This window comes from Haliotis rubra, unplaced genomic scaffold (assembly GCF_003918875.1).
Source record: "Haliotis rubra isolate DU_JTF1 unplaced genomic scaffold, ASM391887v1 Scf851, whole genome shotgun sequence".
Lineage (NCBI taxonomy): Eukaryota > Metazoa > Mollusca > Gastropoda > Lepetellida > Haliotidae > Haliotis > Haliotis rubra.
The window spans coordinates 361,730-383,076 of NW_025767581.1; the positions used below are offsets into that span (position 1 = coordinate 361,730).

At 44.0% G+C, this 21,347-nt stretch overlaps 1 protein-coding gene across 1 annotated transcript; it reads right to left on the reverse strand.

Moving 5' to 3' along the window:
- Positions 1–405: 405 nt before the first annotated feature.
- Positions 406–18,171, reverse strand: LOC124262741 (CD9 antigen-like). The gene is made up of 8 exons (XM_046697288.1): positions 18,008–18,171; positions 11,216–11,407; positions 4,142–4,228; positions 3,572–3,667; positions 3,176–3,265; positions 2,680–2,757; positions 1,777–1,829; positions 406–451 (listed from the first exon to the last, which is right to left on the reverse strand). The coding sequence occupies exons 1-8, from the start codon at positions 18,071–18,073 to the stop codon at positions 439–441; spliced, it is 675 nt and encodes a 224-aa protein (XP_046553244.1). The 5' UTR covers positions 18,074–18,171; the 3' UTR covers positions 406–438.
- Between the last annotated feature and the right edge of the window lie 3,176 nt (positions 18,172–21,347).

Genomic DNA, 21,347 nt, shown 5'->3' on the forward strand with positions numbered 1-21,347 from the left:
GGCTTTCGATTCGGATCAAGTCGTGTCTTGGCAGCGTTCCGACCAGTAGTCGATCTGGTAGTAACCCATTCGCATATCTGCAACACCTGAACTGTTGAACTCCAGGTGTAGAATGTGTACCTTTTCATTCACTCACTTACCCACTAATGACTAGTATGATTTTTGACGTTATCTCATACAACGTTCCCGATTTAATGCCATCAAAACCATTGGGACATTGACGTTTACTGACAAATGTCACCAATCGTGTCGTTCTGGCACGCGCACAGGAGGCTGGTGGCGAACAACACTAGATCGTGTTATATCCTTTATCAGCAAAGTAGACACAAATATGCATGCGGAAGTTACGCGGGTGATTACAAATGCCATTGGAAACACGACGATGTCCATGAAATCTCTTTTGTGAAGAATGCACATCTTCATACGAAAAGCCGAGGATTAAGGGGAGTACCTGAAAGAATGAATATAGAGTCAATGTTGATGAGATACGTTGATACTTGAAGGAGAGATTTGGACAAAGACGTCGGTTAACGTGAAAGCCATGACAAGATTCAAAGTTTGTTGTTGTTGTTGTTGTTGTTGTTTGTTTTTTTGTGGGGGGGGGGGAGAAAGACAGACCTCCCAAAAGACAGATCACCGATAAGACAGACTCAATAATTACACTAATTAGCTGAGCCATGCTGTCCACCCCTATTTAATTCATGAGCTGACCCAGAGTCACTACAGAGTATAGTATCATATTACTAATCCTTTTACTGAACAGAACAGAACAGAAACGAAATTATATTTTCTAAAAAATCACATATAGAGACACTGGACATTTAGTGCTGGACAGTATAATAAAAAGTGAAGTTCATCACTGACATCTAAATTCACATTATGTTTCAATTCTTTACAATACTGGTCAAACACATTCAAAGATTTTTGCAATCCATCACTTGTTTCAGCTAAGATGGCTACCTGTATGCAAAGAGCAAGGTGAAAGGAGAAAATGATGATATTCAAGTGACTTTCTAATAAGTGTTATCTGTGCACTGACAAAACATGTGATGTAAAATATTATGGTGCTTGGTCTCATATGTTTGATAGGTTCATGTATATATATTATTATTTTTGATAATATTCACAAATAAATGTGATCTGGCGAGTACATGTTGATGTGCATATATGTTGATGCAATATGTCTTAATTTAAAAATCATAATTCATTACATGAATTGCTAAAACTATAGTTAATACTTAATATTGTCTTTTTTATCTGGGCACATACCATTATTATCAAGGGTACAGCTTAAAGCCTTATGCAATCAACCATAAAATGTGTTATTTTAAACGGTCTGTCTTTTGGGAGGTCTGTCTCTGACGAAACACATTTTCTGTAGAATCATGTGTATTTGTGACACTCACCTTTGTTACGATAACACCATACAGGCATTTACAAGTTTAACGTAATTGGCTTCGTGATTATATCATATCCAACCTTGCGTTGTGTAACATGTTTTATCGATATATATTCACTCTGTGCACTGACTCAGCATTCACCTGGTGAAGGAGCAAGATTAAGCTCTAGAACGTTGTATAAAGAATAAAAGAAAGTTGCCATCCATAAAAACGTGTCATGTATTCATACACGCGAACAAAAATATACCAAAGATAGATTACTTTCTTAGAGTTAAAGGAACCATAAGAAAACATTATCAGTTGAAACTACCCCTAAGCGTATGCCCGCAGACAGTTCTCGACAATTCAAAGGTAACAAGGCATCATCTGGACTTACCCCTGTTTTCTGATAGCACAGCACAGCACCATCGCGAACACCATTCCCACAATCTGTCAAGTAAACAAGTTATAATTATTTATCGTAGACTTCTGTGGGTATTACGAATAGAAAATGTCCTTAGCAACATTACATATTATAATGTGATTAGCAGGAGTTGTAACAATATACGTATTCTGGATTTGTTTTTCAGTATTCCAGGCTGGAGGGGTAGCATAGTGGTTAAAGAGTTGAATTCCGGTTTGGATTCCCGGTATGGGTACAATGTGTGTCGCCCATATCTGATGCCCGCCGCCGTGATATTGCTGAAATATTGCTGTAAGCGGCGTAAAACCAAACTACCTCACTCTCTCACTATACGTGTATATCAAAGCCTTTGTCTTCGGTATACCATATTACTATGGGCATGCATGTGGTCTCATTTCAGGAAATAAAGGGTAGATTAGCCCCATGGGATCTGCATAACCTAAAAAGACCAAAGGCTTTCTTGTAGTTTTTGACCTCATTAGATGTGTGTATGCGCTGTGGCTATTCTACATTGATAAAGTACGACAGCAATTGGTGAGAAAAGGATGATTTTAGCAGGTTTCAAGAAACATGTTGAACCGGTATTCAATTATCCTATATTGACTATTAGCGCTATATAAATTTTCAGTATTATTATTATTATTTCAGTATTATCAGTATTATCATTAGTAAAACGATTACTCATTGGATAATCCATACAGATGGATCATTAATGTCAGTTAATGTGTTAAAAATGGCATCATAACTGAATCCCAGCGTTGTTTTCTCACTGGTTTTAAACACATATCTGTATTGTACTACCAGTTCATTTACTGTCCTTCGTAAGCAAGGTTTTTAGCTATGAAAAACTCCCGCACTCAAAATACTTATACTCACCACAGGAATTGCACATATTATCGGGATGAATACTATCAAGGTTGCTAAAGATGGCGTGACCATCTTGTCCAGACATGGCTGTAACAAGAACGAATTAAACATCAAACAGTAGCTGAACATGACATGTGACATTAAGGAGGCAATGTTTAAAGATTTATACCCATGGTTTATGTCTCACAGTCCCAGAAACACATTATTTCCCCTACTGCCTCGCCCTCCCTGCAGTGCTGAAGCCCTAAATAAAGCAAGTCTAAATTTCCTCAGGATCTGAATTTCCTAACCCACTGGTTCTCCGTTTCAATTTAGATGGGTTTATTTGTTACTACCAATATTACATATATAGGGACGAATCGTTAGTTTAGTCTACAGCAAGACTGTATATATATTTGTAAATGTTATTTGGGTGTGCGTGCGTGCCTGTGTGTGTGCCCAACTGACTGTTATATTTAATCACAACACTGTCACATGTTGTATTTGCCCTGTTTTGAATACTTACAGTCTGGTAGTTTTGAAATCTGCAGCTGGAAGGGATTTGAATGTTGATAATGTAATCCCCAGCACCCATTGATGAACCGCAACAGTCCAGCTGCAACAAATCAACAACTAGGAGTCAAGAAATATATGGTATCAGGACAACAACCCGGAGACAACTGTACCCTTACATCCCCTCCCCATCCCCTCCCCTCCCCTCCATCGTATCCCAATTGCGTAGATCGATGCTCATATGTCAATCACTGGATTGTCTGGTCCAGACACGATTATTTCCATACCGCTGTCATATAGCTGGAAGATTGCTGAGTGCGGTGTAAATGTAAAACAGCAAGCTACCATAATCATAATGCAGAGTGAAAGAAGAAATAAGGAGCCACATGGATGAGATATGACTGGTCACCTCATTTTGAATGGAGTCCATGAATTCCATTGAGTGTCTATCCGTCGAGTACGTCTCAACCTTTTCGTCAAGAAGTGCTTGAAATGCGCTTTTAACCTGTGAAGGGATAAAATAGAACTGAAGACGTACGAAAGTTGGAGTAAATATTTAATACATTCTTATCGTTAATGTTTGAACTATATAAATGCTTTGACTGGGCACCTGTCTACACAAGGAGCTGACGGGGGCGGTGGTTCAGTTCTGGCTTACAACGACTAATCGACAAGAAACAAGTCATTCATTGGTCCACAAAAATAAGACATACGGATTTTGATTGTGAAGTACAATTGCCTTTTCTGGCACCCAAAATAACTTTGGAGGTGTTAAATTACCTAAAGAAATACCTCAAACAAAACAGAGTGTGTTGCATGTGTCATATAAGTGGCCTGATGATTAAAATATATGTTATTTTTCACTGATAGTTTGGTTTCATTAAATAATTAATGAGTTACATATTCATGGCCTTAAAGCCAACCTACTCACTAAATGTTATTGTGCACAATAACAGCTCACGGAAAACTATCTGCTCACCACATCAGACACCATGTCCTTCATCAAAAACAGGCGAACCGCAAGCCCAACAAGAGAGATGAAGATGAGGGCCAGGCTGATGAAAAACTAGAAGAGAAATACAACCATCGATTAACAAGAGCTGGGGGTTTCCCACCAAAGTGCTAAGCATTTTAGACCAGCACTGTTTCGGACAATCCTCCCACATTAAGCTGAAACCTCGTTATAAGGAATACTGTCCAAAGCGGACTTAAATGCAAACCATTCACACACATAATTCAACGTATCCGGTGCCGCAATTCGAAGACCTGTTTCCCTTACACGTGCAAGAAACTAAGATTATTCCTAATTTGACGTCAAGGTTTGTCAACATCGTAACCATGCTCCCTTATACCCGTGCTCCCTTATACCCGTGCTCCGCCAAACCCATGCTCCCTTATACCCATGCTCCCTTATACCCGTGCTCCCTTCTACCCGTGCTCCCTTATACCCGTGCTCCCCAAACCCATGCTCCCTTATACCCATGCCCCCTTATACCCATGCTCCCTTATACCCATGTTCCCATATACCATTGCTCCCTTATACCCATGCTCCTTTATACCCATGCTCCCTTATACCCACGCTCCCTTATACTATTGCTCCCTTATACCCGTGAACCCTTATACCATTCCTCCCTTATACCCGTGCTCCCTTATACCCGTGCTCCCTTATACCCATGCTCCCTTATACTATTGCTCCCTTATACCCGTGAACCCTTATACCCGTGCTCCCTTATACCATTGCTCCCTTATACCATTGCTCCCTTATACCATTGCTTCCTTAGACCCGTGCTCCCTTATACCCATGCTACCTTAACCACTGGTCCCTTATACCATTGGTCCCTTATACCCATGCTCCCTTATACCCGTGCTCCCTTATACCGTTGCTCCCTTATATAATTGTTCCCTTATACCCATGCTCCCATATACCCGTGCTCCCTTATACCATTGCTCCCTTATACCCATGCTCCCTTACACCATTGCTCCCTTATACCATTGCTCCCTTATACCCATGCTCCCTTATACCATTGCTCCCTTATACCCGTGCACCCTTATACCCGTGCTCCACTATACCCTTCCTCCTCTGTACCCATGCTCTCTTATACCCGTGCTCCCTTATACCCGTGCTCCCTTATACCATTGCTCCCTTATACCATTGCTCCCTTATACCATTGCTCCCTTATACCCGTGCTCCCTTATACCCATGCTCCCTTACACCCATGCTCCTTTATACCCATGCTCCTTATACCATTGCTCCCTTATACCCGTGCTCCCTTATACCATTGCTCCCTTATACCCATGCTCCCTCCTACGTTTTTTTCCCTTATACCCGTGAACCCTTACACCCGTGCTCCCTTTTACCCGTGCTCCCTTATACCATTCCTCCCATATACCATTGTTCCCTTATACCTGTGCTCCCTTATGCCCATGCTCCCTTATACCCATGCTCCCTTATACCCATGCTCCTTATACCATTGCTCCCTTATACACATGCTCCCTTATACCCGTGCTCCCTTATACCCGTGCTCCCTTATACCCGTGCTCCCTTATACCCGTGCTCCCTTATACCCATGCTCCCTTATACCATTGCTACCTTATACCCGTGCTCCCTTATACCCATGTTCCCTTATACCAGTGCTCCCTTATACCCATGCTCCCTTATACCCATGCTCCCTTTTACCCATCCTCCCTTATACCATTGCTCCCTTATACCCATCCTCCTTATACCCATTGCTCCCCTTTATACCCATGCCCCTTATTCCCATGCCCTTATACCATTGTTCTCTTTATACCCGTGCACCCTTATACCCGTGTGCCCCTTATAATCGTGCTCCCTTATACCCGTGTTCCCTTTATACCCGTGCTCCCTTATACCCGTACAAGTTCACCATACCCGTGTTCCCTTATACCATTGCTCCCTTTTATACCCGTGCTCCCTTTATACCCGTGCTCCCTATACTGTGCTCCCTTATACCCAGGTGCTCCCTTATACCGTGCTCCCTTATACCCGTGCTCCCTTATACCATTGCCCCCTTATACCCATGCTCCCTTATACCTGTGCTCCCTTATACACATGCTCCCTTATACCCGTGCTCCCTTATACCCGTGCTCCCTTATACCCACGCTCCCTTATATTATTGCTCCCTTACACCCATGCTCCCTTATACCCATCCTCCTCTATACCCATGCTCCCTTATACCCATGCTCCCTTACACCCATGCTCCCTTATACCATTGCTCCCTTATACCCGTGCTCCCTTATACCGATGTTCCCTTATACCAGTGCTCCCTTATACCCATGCTCCCTTTTACCCATGCTCCCTTTTACCCATCCTCCCTTATACCATTCCTCCCTTATACCCATCCTCCCTTATACCATTGCTCCCTTATACCCATGCCCCCTTATTCCCATGCTCCCTTATACCATTGCTCCCTTATACCCGTGCACCCTTATACCCGTGCTCCCTTATACTCCGTGCTCCCTTATACCCGTGCTCCCTTATACCCGTGCTCCCTTATACCCGTGCTTCACCATACCCGTGCTCCCTTATACCATTGCTCCCTTATACCTGTGCACCCTTATACCCGTGCTCCCTTATACTCGTGCTCCCTTATACCCGTGCTCCCTTATACCCGTGTTCCCTTATACCCGTGCTCCCTTATACCATTGCTCCCTTATACCCGTGCTCCCTTATACCATTGCTCCCTTATACCCGGGCTGCCTTATACCATTCCTCCCTTATACAATTGCTCCCTTACACCCGTGCTCCCTTATACTATTGCTCCTTTATACCCATGCTCCCTTATACCATTGCTCCCTTACACCCATGCTCCCTTATACCCATCCTCCTCTATACCCATGCTCCCTTGTACCCATGCTCCCTTATACCATTGCTCCCTTATACCCATGCTCCCTTATACCCATGCTCCCTTATACCCATGCTCCCTTATACCATTGCTCCCTTATACCCGTGCTCCATTATACCCATGTTCCCTTATACCAGTGCTCCCTTATACACATGCTCCCTTATACCATTGCTCCCTTATACCCATCCTCCCTTATACCATTGCTCCCTTATACCCATTCTCCCTTATTCCCATGCTCCCTCATACCCGTGCTCCCTTATACCATTGCTCCCTTATACCCGTGCTCCCTTATACCCATCCTCCATTATACCATTGCTCCCTTATACCCATGCCCCCTTATTCCCATCCTCCCTTATACCATTGCTCCCTTATACCCGTGCTCCCTTATACCCATCCTCCATTATACCATTGCTCCCTTATACCCATGCCCCCTTATTCCCATCCTCCCTTACACCATTGCTCCCTTATACCCGTGCACCCTTATACCCGTGCTCCCTTATACCCGTGCTTCACCATACCCGTGCTCCCTTATACCATTGCTCCCTTATACCCGTGCTCCCTTATACCATTGCTCCCTTATACCCGTGCTCCCTTATACCCATGCTCCCTTATACCCGTGTTCCCTTATACCCCTGCTCCCTTATACCATTGCTCCCTTATACCCGTGCTCCCTTATACCCGTGCTCCCTTATACCCATGCTCCCTTATACTATTGCTCCCTTATACCCGTGAACCTTAATACCCTTGCTCCCTTATACCCGTGCTCCCTTATACCATTGCTCCCTTATACCATTGCTTCCTTATACCCGTGCTCCCTTATACCCTTCCTCCTCTGTACCCATGTTCCCTTATACCCATGTTCCCTTATTCCCGTGCTCCCTTATACCCGTGCTCCCTTATACCATTGCTCCCATATACCATTGCTCCCTTATACCATTGCTCCCTTATACCCATGCTCCCTTATACCCATGCTCCTTTATACCCATGCTCCTTATACCATTGCTCCCTTATACACTAGCTCCCTTATACCCGTGCTCCCTTATATCATTGCTCCCTTATACCCATGCTCCCTCCTCCTTTTTTTCCCTTATACCCGTGAACCCTTATACCCGTGCTCCCTTATACCCGTGCTCCCTTATACCATTGCTCCCATATACCATTGCTCCCTTTTATACCCGTGCTCCTTATACCCATGCCCCTTTATACCCATGTCCCTTTATACCCATGTTCTTATACCATTGTTCCCTTTATACACGTGCTCCCTTTATACACGTGCTCCTTTATACCATTGTTCCCTTTATACCCATGTTCCCTTATACTATTGTTCCTTTATACCCGTGAACCCTTATACCCATGCTCCCTTATACCCGTGCTCCCTTATACCATTGCTCCCTTATACCATTGCTCCCTTATACCCATGCTCCCTTATACCCATGCTCCTTTATACCCATGCTCCTTATACCATTGCTCCCTTATACACTAGCTCCCTTATACCCGTGCTCCCTTATACCATTGCTCCCTTATACACTAGCTCCCTTATACCCGTGCTCCCTTTATACCATTGCTCCCTTTATACTCATGCTCCCTCCTACTTTTTCCCCTTTATACCCGTGGAACCCTTATACCCATGTTCTTATACCATTGTCCCTTTATACACCAGCTCTTTATACCCGTGCTCCTTATACCATTGCTCCCTTTATACTCATGCTCTACCCTCCTTTTTTTTCCCTTATACCCGTGAACCCTTATACCCGTGTTCTCTTTATACCCGTGTTCTCTTTATACCATTGTTCCATATACCATTGTTCCCTTTATACCCGTGCTCCCTTTATACCATTGCTTCCTTATACCCATGCTCCCTCATACCCATGTTCCCTTATACCCATCCTCCTCTATACCCATGCTCCCTTATACCCGTGCTCCCTTATACCCGTGCTCCCTTATACCCATGCTCCCTTATACCATTGCTCCCTTATACCCGTGCTGCCTTATACCATTCCTCCCTTATACAATTGCTCCCTTACACCCGTGCACCCTTATACCATTGCTCCCTTATACCCATGTTCCCTTATACCCATCCTTCTCTATACCCATGTTCCCTTATACCCATCCTCCTCTATACCCATGCTCCATTATACCAATCTCCCTCATACCCGTGCTCCCTTATTCCCATGCTCCCTTATACCATTGCTCCCTTATACCCGTGCACCCTTATACCCGTGCTCCCTTATACCCGTGCTCCCTTATACCATTGCTCCCTTATACCATTGCTCCCTTATACCCGTGCACCCTTATACCCGTGCTCCCTTATACCCATGTTCCCTTATACCCATGCTCCCTTATACCATTGCTCCCTTATACCCGTGCTCCCTTAGACCATTGCTCCCTTATACCCGTGGTCCCTCATACCCGTGATCCCTTATACCATTGCTCCCTTATACCAATTCTCCCTTATACCCATTCTCCCTCATACCCATGCTCCATTATACCAATCTCCCTTATACCCGTGCTCCCTTATTCCCGTGCTCCCTTATTCCCGTGCTCCCTTATACCCGTGCACCCTTATACCCGTGCTCCCTTATACCCGTGCTCCCCTTATACCATTGCTCCCTTTATACCATTGCTCCCTTATACCCGTGCTCCCTTATACCCGTGCTCCCTTATACCATTGCTCCCTTAGACCCATGCTCCCTTAGACCATTGCTCCCTTAGGCCCGTGGTCCCTTAGGCCCGTGCTCCCTTAGGCCCGTGCTCCCTTAGACCCGTGCTCCCTTATACCCGTGCTCCCTTATAACCATGTTCCCCTTTGCCCGTGCTCCCTCATACCCGTGCTCCCTTAAACCCGTGTTCCACCAAACCCATGCTCCACCATACCCGTGCACCACCAAACCCTCTGCTCCACCCGTTCTCCACCATACCCGTGCACCACCAAACCCGTGTCTCCACCCGTTCTCCACCATACCCGTGCTCCACCAATCACATGCTCAACCCGTTCTCCCCCATACCCATGCTCCACCAATCCCATGCTCCACCCGTTCTCCCCAATACCCGTACTCCACCCGTTCTCCACCATACCCGTGCTCCACCAAACCCGTGCTCCACCCGTTCTCCACCATACCCGTGCTCCACCAATCTCATGCACCACCTGTTCTTCCCCATACCCGTGCTCCACCAACCCATGCTCCACCCGTTCTCCCCCATACCCGTGCTCCACTATGCCTTTCATAGGGGGCGGTGGGGTAGCCTTGTAGTTACAGCGTTCTTCTTTAGACACGTCGAATGTTCGATTCCGCAAATGCGTACAACGTGGAAAGCCCATTTCATTCTCCCGTCACAATATAGCTGAAGTATTCCTTAAAGCGGTGTAAGCCCATACTCACTCACTCACTCACTCACTCACCTACACACACACACTCTCAAGACCGCGTTAAACCAAAACAATATCAGTCAAATGGCTCTACACCTCCATCCTGCGGCATCTTTCGAACAATAACTCACATTGTGTGACAATAAACAGCTCGGGGGTCTTTCTCTTGTAAACTCTTGTAAAAAAGGTGAAACTATATATCAGTAAAAGGCTGATAATAAGTACGAAACGCTTCAGCTTCTGTTCATATATTTATTTATGACCACCTTCGTGGTGTAGTGGTTAGAGCGTCCGCCCGGAGAGCGGAAGGTCGCGGGTTCGATTCCCGACCGCGTCATACCAAAAGACCTTAAACTATGGTACTTGTTGGTCCCTGCCTGGCGCTCGGCATTAATGGGTACAACAAGGACTGGTCGGCTCGGAGTCAGTATAATGTGTCCGAGTGGGGTATTCATGCTTCGCTACGGCGTGGTATCTCAGTGGGCTGGCATTATAAAACCAGCTTAAGTCTGGGCTAGTACAAGCAGCCGCACATACACATACACACACGCATGCACGTCGTCATATGAGCGAAATATTCTCAAGCACAACGTTAAAACCAATTTCACCTCACTTCATATATTTATTTCCCTCAATACCTTATTGAAAGACGAGAAATGGTCAAATTGTCGGAGAGTCGCAATATTACGTTTAGTTCTTTTGATAATAATATTTTGATATAGTAAAGGCGTCAAGATGGCAAAGAGACAATGACATACATTTTCCCACGTATATTTAGATAAAGAAAACCTTCGACCAATATATCCTCACAGAATCTACTCACAGACACAAGCAGGCACTGGCTCTCTCTGAGTGCCCCACAACATCCGAAAAAGCCAACAACTGTGATGATGATACCGACTGCGATGAAGCCGTAGGCAACAATGTGAGCCATGTCTTCTTCCCGCAAATACAAGTTTATATTCGGGTCAAGTCTGACCCAAATCCCCACGGCAAGAAGAGCAAGACCAACGACCTGAAACAGACATAAAATTACATTTGTGACGTTATTCCATTGTCTGCTCGCTCCATTATTTTTCAGGAATGGAGCGATCTGTACCAGTTTCAAATGTAAGACTTTGATAGTTCGTTTCATTTGACTTTTAAAATTACCAATATTTTGAATGTAATTTAAGTAGGGTAATATCCTCGCAACTTACCATTCCTTAAACATAATGGGCTGGGGCTCCATTACTTTTCAGGAATGGAGATCAGTTACTCGGGCATTACACTCTGCTGAAAGTTACTTTACAGGACTTTCTGTGAGTGGGCCTCTATTCCGTTTCGATTGTACGATATGTTAGGTGGGCAGTTGACTTGGCTTTGCATGCATTTGAGTCATCATCATCTTGGACTCGTCACGATTTGAGAGTGATTCATCGACACATATTTATTATGTAGTTTGCATCGTACACTGTATGGAAAGAGATGAAGGTTTACAAACCGGTCCAGACATCAGTGACAGTTCTAATTTAATGGTTTATAGCTTGAAATTATTCCAAATGGCATCGGTTCAAATAGGTCACAGCAGTCATTATTTGACTCCCGTTTTACACCAAGTTTTCACACAAACTGATAAATTGGTAGTATGAAGAAAATCTTTGTCATTAAACATTCAGTAACAAAAGTCATATCTTTTCCCTGTACATTCTGAACAGTCATCCTAAATCTTCTGAACAGATTGATATATTTCTTTAGACCAGGTACTATCGCTCTTCTGTTTCGATTGATATCGTTCTAGTACATAGTACATCTAACCAAAACCCATAATACACCTAACCGACATACGCAGTACATCTAATCTACAGCCACGAAGCATCTAGCCTAAACACACTACATCTTACCAACACACGCAGTACATCTAACCTAAACTCATTGTCCGCCTTCACATTCGTACACAGTTATACCACAGTAGAGCCACGCCCGTGTTTTAACCTTCATCACATCTAAGCCTACACCTATGTACATCCGCACGTCCATCCACAGTACAACTAGAGTACACCTACGCCTACTCCTATATATATCCGCATGTCCATCCACTGTACACCTACAGTACACCTAGAGTACATCTAAGCCTACACCTATCAATATACGCATGTACCTCCACAGTACACCTACAATACCCTAGAGTACATCTAAGCTTACACCTATGTACATCTGCATGTCCATCCACAGTACACCTAGAGTACATCTACAGTCCATCTAAGACTACACCTATGAATATCCGCATGTACATCCACAGTACACCTACATTACCCCTAGAGTACATCTAAGCCTACACCTATGTACATCTGCATGTCCATCCACAGTACACCTAGAGTGCACCTACAGTACATCTAAGCCTACACCTATGTACATCGACACGTCCATCCACAGTATACCTACAGTACACCTACAGTACATCTAAGCCTACACCTATGTACAGCCGTACGTCCATCCACAGTAAACCTAGAGTATATCTAAGCCTAAAACTTATGTATATCCGCACGTCCATCCACAGTAAACTTAGAGTACATCTAAGCCTACACCTATGTACATCCACACGTCCATCCACGGTACACATAGAGTACATCTAACACCTACATCCGCACGTTCATCCGCAGTACACCTACAGTAAACCTAGAGTACATCTAAGCCTACACCTATGTACATCCGCACGTCCATCCAGAGTACACCTAGAGTACATCTAAGCCTTCACCTATGTACATCCGCACGACCATCCACAGTTCACCTAGAGTACATCTAAGCCTACACCTATGTGCATCCGCACGCCCATCCACAGTACACCTAGAGTACATCTAACCCTACACCTATGTACATCCGCACGTCCATCCACAGTACACCTAGTGTACATCTAAGCCTACACTTATGTACATCCGCACGTCCATCTCCAGTACATCCGTACTGTACTATGCACCCGTACGTCCATCCACATTAAACCTAAAGTACATCTCCAGTACATCTAAGCCTACTTATGTACATCCGCACGCCCATCCACAGTACACCTACGGTACATAGAAGCCTACACCTATGTACATCCGCACGCCCATCCACAGTACACCCTGAGTACATAGAAGCCTACACCTATGAACATCCGCACGCCCATCAAAAGGACACCTAGAGTACATAGAAGCCTATACTTATGTACATCCGCACGCCCATCCACAGTACACCTAGAGTACATCTAAGTCTCCACCTATGAACATCCGCACGCCCATCCACAGTACACCCAGAGTACATAGAAGCCTACACTTATGTACATCCGCACGCCCATCAAAAGGACACCTAGAGTACATAGAAGCCTATACTTATGTACATCCGCACGCCCATCCACAGTACACCTAGAGTACATCTAAGTCTCCACCTATGTACATCCGCACGCCCATCCACAGTACACCTAGAGTACATCTAACCCTACACCTATGTACATCCGCACGCCCATCCATAGTACACCTAGATTATGTCTAAGCCTCCACCTATGTACATCCGCACGTCCATCCACGGTACACCTAGAGTACATCTAACCCTACACCTATGTACATCCGCACGCCCATCCACAGTACACCTAGAGTACATCTAAGTCTCCACCTATGTACATCCGCACGCCCATCCATAGTACACCTAGAGTACATCTAACCCTACACCTATGTACATCCGCACGCCCATCCATAGTACACCTAGATTATGTCTACGCCTACACCTATGTACATCCGCACGCCCATCCACAGCACACCTAGAGTACATCTAAGCCTACACCTATGTACATCCGCAAGCCCATCCACAGCACACCTAGAGTACATCTAAGCCTACACCTATGTACATCCGCAAGCCCATCCACAGCACACCTAGAGTACATCTAAGCCTACACCTATGTACATCCGTACGTCCATCCACAGTACACCTAGTGTACATCTAAGCCTACACTTATGTACATCCGCACGTCTATCCACAGTACATCTCGAGTACATCTACAGTACACCTTAGCCTACACTTATGTGCACCCGTACGCCCATCTACAGTACACCTAGAGTACATCTAAGCCTTCACCTATGTACATCCGCACATCCATCCACAGTACACCCAGAGTACATAGAAGCCTACACCTATGTACATCCGCAAGCCCATCCACAGTACACCTAGAGTACATCTAACCCTACACCTATGTACATCCGCACGTCCATCCACAGTACACCTACAGTACATCTAAGCCTACACGTATGTACATCCGCACGCCCATCCACATTACATCTAGAGTACATCTAAGTTTGCACCTATGTACATCCGCACGCCCATCCACAGTACACCTAGAGTACATCTAACCCTATACCTAGGTACATCCGCACGCCCATCCACAGTACACCTAGAGTATATCTAAGCCTACACCTATGTACATCCGCACGTCCTTCCACAGTACACCTTGAGTACATCTAACCCTACACTTATGTACATTCGCACGTCCATCCACAGCACACCTAGAGTACATCTAACCCTATACCTAGGTACATCCGCACGTCCATCCACAGTACACCTACAGTACATCTAAGCCTACACGTATGTACATCCGCACGCCCATCCACATTACATCTAGAGTACATCTAAGTTTACACCTATGTACATCCGCACGCCCATCCACAGTACACCTAGAGTACATCTAACCCTATACCTAGGTACATCCGCACGCCCATCCACAGTACACCTAGAGTATATCTAAGCCTACACCTATGTACATCCGCACGTCCTTCCACAGTACACCTTGAGTACATCTAACCCTACACTTATGTACATCCGCACGTCCATCAACAGTACACCTTCAGTACACCTACAGTACACCTTTGCCTACACTTATGTGCACCCGTACGTCCATCTACAGTACACCTAAAGTACATCTAAGCTTACACCTATGTACATCCGCACGTCCATCCACAGTACACCTAGAGTTCTTCTGAACCTGTACTTATGTACATCCGCACGTCCATCCACAGTACATCTCCAGTACATCTAAGCCTACACTTATGTGAATCCGCACGTCCATCCACAGTACACCTTCAGTACACCTACAGTACACCTTTGCCTACACTTATGTGCACCCGTACGTCCATCTACAGTACACTTAGAGTACATCTAAGCCTCCACCTATGTACATCCGCACGTCCATCCACAGTACACCTTCAGTACACCTACAGTACACATTTGCCTACACTTATGTGCACCCGTACGTCCATCTACAGTACACCTAGAGTACATCTAAGCCTACACCTATGTACATCCGCACGTCCATCCATAGTACACCTAGAGTACATCTAAGCCTACACCTATGTACATCCGCACGTCCATCCACAGTACACCTAGAGTACATCTAAGCCTCCACCTATGTACATCCGCACGTCCATCCATAGTACATCTAGAGTACATCAAAGTTATTCTACATCTAACCTGCATCGCGCCTGTACCTGCATGTATCAACATGTACAGAAGGCTCACATCCAGTCACCCAATACCCTAACCCATCCATCATACCCCAACATGAACACTGCCACGTGTGGACCAACGCCCTATGTGTAGCTCTTTACCGGTAGCCCATAGCACAAGCTAACACTTAGTCTGTCTCACAGTCCCTGAACCACATTATTTTCCCCACTGACAAGCCTTCTCTGCAGTGCTAAAGCCCTAAATAAAGCAAGTCTAGGTTTCCTCAGGTTCAGGAATCTCTGATCTCCCTAGGGCTCCTTTTCAATATAAATGGGCTTGTTTGTTACTATCAAAATTATATATATTCAGAGACTAAACCTTAGTCTAGCTAACACTGTAAAGTATTTCCTTTGATTGTCGTCAATATTCCAGCCGTCCGACGGCGAACTGTAAATAATCGAATCTGAATCAGCTGACTGATAATAAGATCGATCCAGTCCATCGGAATTCACCGTCTAACGGCCAGCGTAGTTGACTGGATATCTCCCCCAACCCACAGTATAACAGCATACATAACCGTCAAGCTGCCATACCCTAACAGATAAAGGCGAATAAGCATGGGAACATGTTGGCGCTTTTCTCATTTCCTTTCTCGGTGTTTAATTCATTCACTGTCCTAGTTTTAATTATGTCCGATTAATATTTCAAAATACTAACCCGATCGTGTTTCACATTAATCCTGAAACTTATTCAGATTAAAATCTGTGAAAACATCATTTTGTTCATGGAAATTGTGTCCACTTTGTGTTCACGCCAAGGTTCAGCTGGCAGCAATTAGTCAGGACCCATGCAGTTTGACAAATACTAAACCGCCACAGGCCTTCCTTTGTGGCCAACTGACCAGACAGCTGACCACCTGGGCAGAGAGACAAAGACTGCACAGTAAACGAAAACTCTCAGCCCCGCCTTAATTGGGTCGCGTTATTGAAAGTCTATTGCGAGTCTTTTCGCACTGAAAGTAATCCAGCATGTGCTGAATACATTCTCTAAAATGATGCATACTAATATCTTGACAAAGACTCGGTTTCAGATAATGGCAAAACAATGATCTTAACAATATGAACTATCTCTTCCTGTAGAGAAATTGTCCCTTTGTTCTTTTCCGAGAGGAAGTAGTCGGACGGAACAATTTTGACTGGGAACAAGTACCCACGATACATCTACACTGGCAACACGTGTTCTAGTAATAGTTTGAATGGTCATATATCTGCCCAACTCACTCCTGGATGTAGGTATAACAACAATACCGCTATTCACGGGTAGCCTCTCAAGCTGAAGGGTCGTTGTCGGCAGTATAGATATGTACCGCAGTTATTCCCGTTCAACTGATGGCGAGTGGTATATTGTGCATATGGGTGTGTATATGCGAGTGCTATATATGTATTGACAAAAACAAATCATTCCATTTAACCTGAGGACATTTTTGACTTGAATCATTTAATGCATTCGAATTGCAGAGGGACTGGGTGGACACTGGAAGACAAACAACAACTATCCCAATATATACCGGTTCAGTGTGATTTCACCCACATACTCACAGAGAGAAAGAGAGGGAGAGGGGAGAGAGAGAGAGAGAAGGCTTGTTGCGCAAGAGCTGGCAATGTGACAAATGAATGGAGAGTGATGATAATGTAATACAATATATATCCTCCATACTGTATGTAATAAGACCACCAGCATGATCTAACCGTTATTAAGGGGTTGTGACAAACCGCCATTCATTATTAGGTTCATCTCAGCTCCGTAAATTGTGTCACTGATCTATAAAGTACATAATATATCACATGGCGAGAGCAGCGAGGAAACAGCTTGATATGGTTAAATTAACCTGTTGTTCGTCTGGGACATTAATAATTGTTGATGAGACTGCACTCCGCGCACTTTCTTTGTGACCTGGTCTGGCGGAATGATAAACAAGAGTAGACGAATGGCATCCACGCACAGCGACAAATAAACGAGCTCATTAATGTCAAGCAGCGAACCGAGTCTTGTAGCAGGCGCAGGTCGTTGTATGAACCATGTTTTGAACAAACCGTTTGCAGACAACGACATCAGTTGAAGAAATGCACATATGATCAGCATCAGCGAGATAGAATAGTTCACCTACCGAGAATATGACGTTAAATCCAACAAGCAAATACTTGATGCATGTATAACAGCCTCCCAAACCCATGACTAGACGATGGTGTATCCTCACAGAAATACGGGAAGTAGCAGTGCCAAGATACCAAACAGCGTACCCCTGACTGAACAGCGATCTGGGCTGGCGGATGTGACGTGATCGCGACGCTGTATGTGTAATGCTATTTATAAACTGACATCGATTGTACAGCCAGGCCGCGTACACTTGATCATGACTGAATACTGGAAAGGTCAGACAAAAGCAAACATGCAGACTGTTGGTAATTCAGGCTGCTTTAGCTCATAATAGAAATCTGACTTCTACAAATATGAATGATATCAGTTACTAGTTATATTAATACGATGTTGCAATTCGAGACGGTTTGGAAAGAACATTTATATTCAGCTAATGTTTACAGACACAGCTATTGTAATTGTATATAAGAGGAATGCATACACCTTTGAAAGCTGACAGATGCTATATGTTTAGATGCTATATGTTTAGATGCTATATGTTTAGATGCTATATGTTTATAGTCTAAATACAGCAATACAAACAATCCCAGATACATTGCAAAGGCTCCGGGTTCGAGTGTTTGAGAGAGTTAACACCGCTATTAACAGTGTGCTTACCGGCACACCGACGGTTGTCAAAACAAATACAAGTGTGTGTACAATTCATGGTATTGTCATACCGGCGATACTAGCAGGTAGATTAAGGTACACCCCAAAACAAATACAAGTGTAAGTATGTAAAATTCATGGTGTTGTCATTCCGACGATACTAGCAGGTAGGTTAAGATACACCTCAAAACAAATACAAGTGTGTATGTACAATTCATGTTGTTTTCATACATGCAATACCAGTAGGTATGTATTATTATGTTAAGCTACGCCTCAAAATAAATACAAATGCGTAGGCACAATTCATGATGTTGCCATTAACTGAGATAACAGTAAGTGGGGTAAGATACATCTCTCAACCAATACAGGGGTGATGTCATGTTCCTCGTGTGTTTTGTCATACATAGGTGTGTTGGTTGAGCCTCCAATTCTTCTCACTGTCTTTCTCTCATCCTGATAGTTAGATTGAGCAGGGAGGGGATGGGTGAAAGGTATTTATAGCACAGGAAACATAAATGCCATTAGTTGAGAACACAACTGAATTGTATGAGAAAATAAAGTTATATATATATAAACCTCCATGGGATAAGACTTTAAACAGGTTTACAATTCAATCGTCATTGTACATAGGCAACGGTTGATATATCATTGTTGAAGCTTAAAAGACGAGTGTCAACTAATTTGACCATGATAGTCTCCTCGTACAACCAACCAGCATAAGTGTCTGCGGTTCCATATCGACCATTTCCTCCGGGCCCGGATGACCTCAATGGCTGCTCGTGCCATCAGTGTCCGGTTTGTTTGGTCCAGACTCAATCAACTACAAACAGCAGAGCAAAAACTGGATATCGATCCATGCTTGCATTCCCCCATCTTCCCAAGTACCCTAATGAGGAGGTCAGTGTTAATTAGGATTTGTGCATCTTTGGTCACATCTGAAGATATTTCTTCTGCAACATTCTCTCACTTTATTGAAGTGAGGGAGTCCAGTGGGGACGATCCTGGATAATCCAAGATATTACAGCTCCATCCTATTATGATCAACCAATGAAGACACATTCGTCACCATTTCTCTTATCATTACCATAATGTTTTAAAGCTATAACCAAACAAAATGTCTTTTCTGAGTGCGAGTTCTAAATGCAATATCGCAGGCTCTCCCAAAAGCATTTACGATGGGTTCAAGTCAATACGGGACTTGTTTCACTGAGTTAGGATGGACAAAGATACTTTCCTTGGTATAAAGAGGGGCCAAACATAGCGAGACGAGTTCTATTGATATGTGTGTTTATTGAAATATCAAAAGACAGTATAATTGATTTTTGAGAAACATCTTGCCGGTGAACTCTGTGACGGTCGACACGTGCCCTTTTCTGCAATTTTGAAACCGTAGCTGTCATCTTTGTAAGTTCACTCTATCAGTGTAAGTTAACTCCGTCAGTGTAAGTTCACTCACGCAGTCAGTATAAGTTCACTCACTCTATCAGTGTCAGTTCATTCTGTCAGTGTAAGTTCAGCCACTCTATCAGTGTCAGTTCACTCCGTCAGTGCAAGTTCACTCACTCTATCAGTTCACTCAGTCTATCAGTGTCAGTTCATTCTGTCAGTGTAAGTTCAGCCACTCTATCAGTGTCAGTTCACTCCGTCAGTGCAAGTTCACTCACTCTATCAGTGTCAGTTCACTCCGTCAGTGCAAGTTCACTCACGCAATCAGTGTAAGTTCACTCACTCTATCAGTGTAAGTTCATTCTGTCAGTGTAAGTTCACTCACTCCGTCAGTGTAAGTTCACTCACTCTGTCAGTGTAAGTTCACTCACTCTGTCAGTGTAAGTTCACTAAGTCAGTATCACTCACTCTATCAGTGTATCAGTTCATTCTGTCAGTGTAAGTTCACTCACTCTGTCAGTGTAAGTTCACTCACTCCGTCAGTGTAAGTTCATTCTATGAGTGTAAGTTCACTCACTCTGTCAGTGTAAGTTCACTCACTCTATCAGTGTAAGTTCACTCACTCTATCAGTGTCAGTTCATTCTGTCAGTGTAAGTTCACTCACTCTGTCAGTGTAAGTGTCAGTGTAAGTTCATTCTATGAGTGTAAGTTCACTCACTCTGTCAGTGTAAGTTCACTCACTCTATCAGTGTAAGTTCACTCACTCTATCAGTGTAAGTTCATTCTGTCAGTGTACGTTCATTCTGTCAGTGTAAGTTCACTGACTCTATCAGTGTAAGTTCACTCACTCTGTCAGTGTAAGTTCATTCTGTCAGAGTAAGTTCACTCACTCTGTCAGTGTAAGTTCACTCACTCTGTCAGTGTAAGTTCATTCTGTCAGTGTACGTTCATTCTGTCAGTGTAAGTTCACTCACTCTATCAGTGTAAGTTCACTCACTCTGTCAGTGTAAGTTCACTCACTCCGTCAGTGTAAGTTCATTCTATGGGTGTAAGTTCACTCACTCTGTCAGTGTAAGTTCACTCACTCTATCAGTGTAAGTTCACTCACTCTATCAGTGTAAGTTCATTCTGTCAGTGTAAGTTCACTCACTCTGTCAGTGTAAGTTCACTCACTCCGTCAGTGTAAGTTCACTCTATGAGTGTAAGTTCACTCACTCTGTCAGTGTAAGTTCACTCACTCTATCAGTGTAAGTTCACTTACTCTATCAGTGTAAGTTCATTCTGTCAGTGTACGTTCATTCTGTCAGTGTAAGTT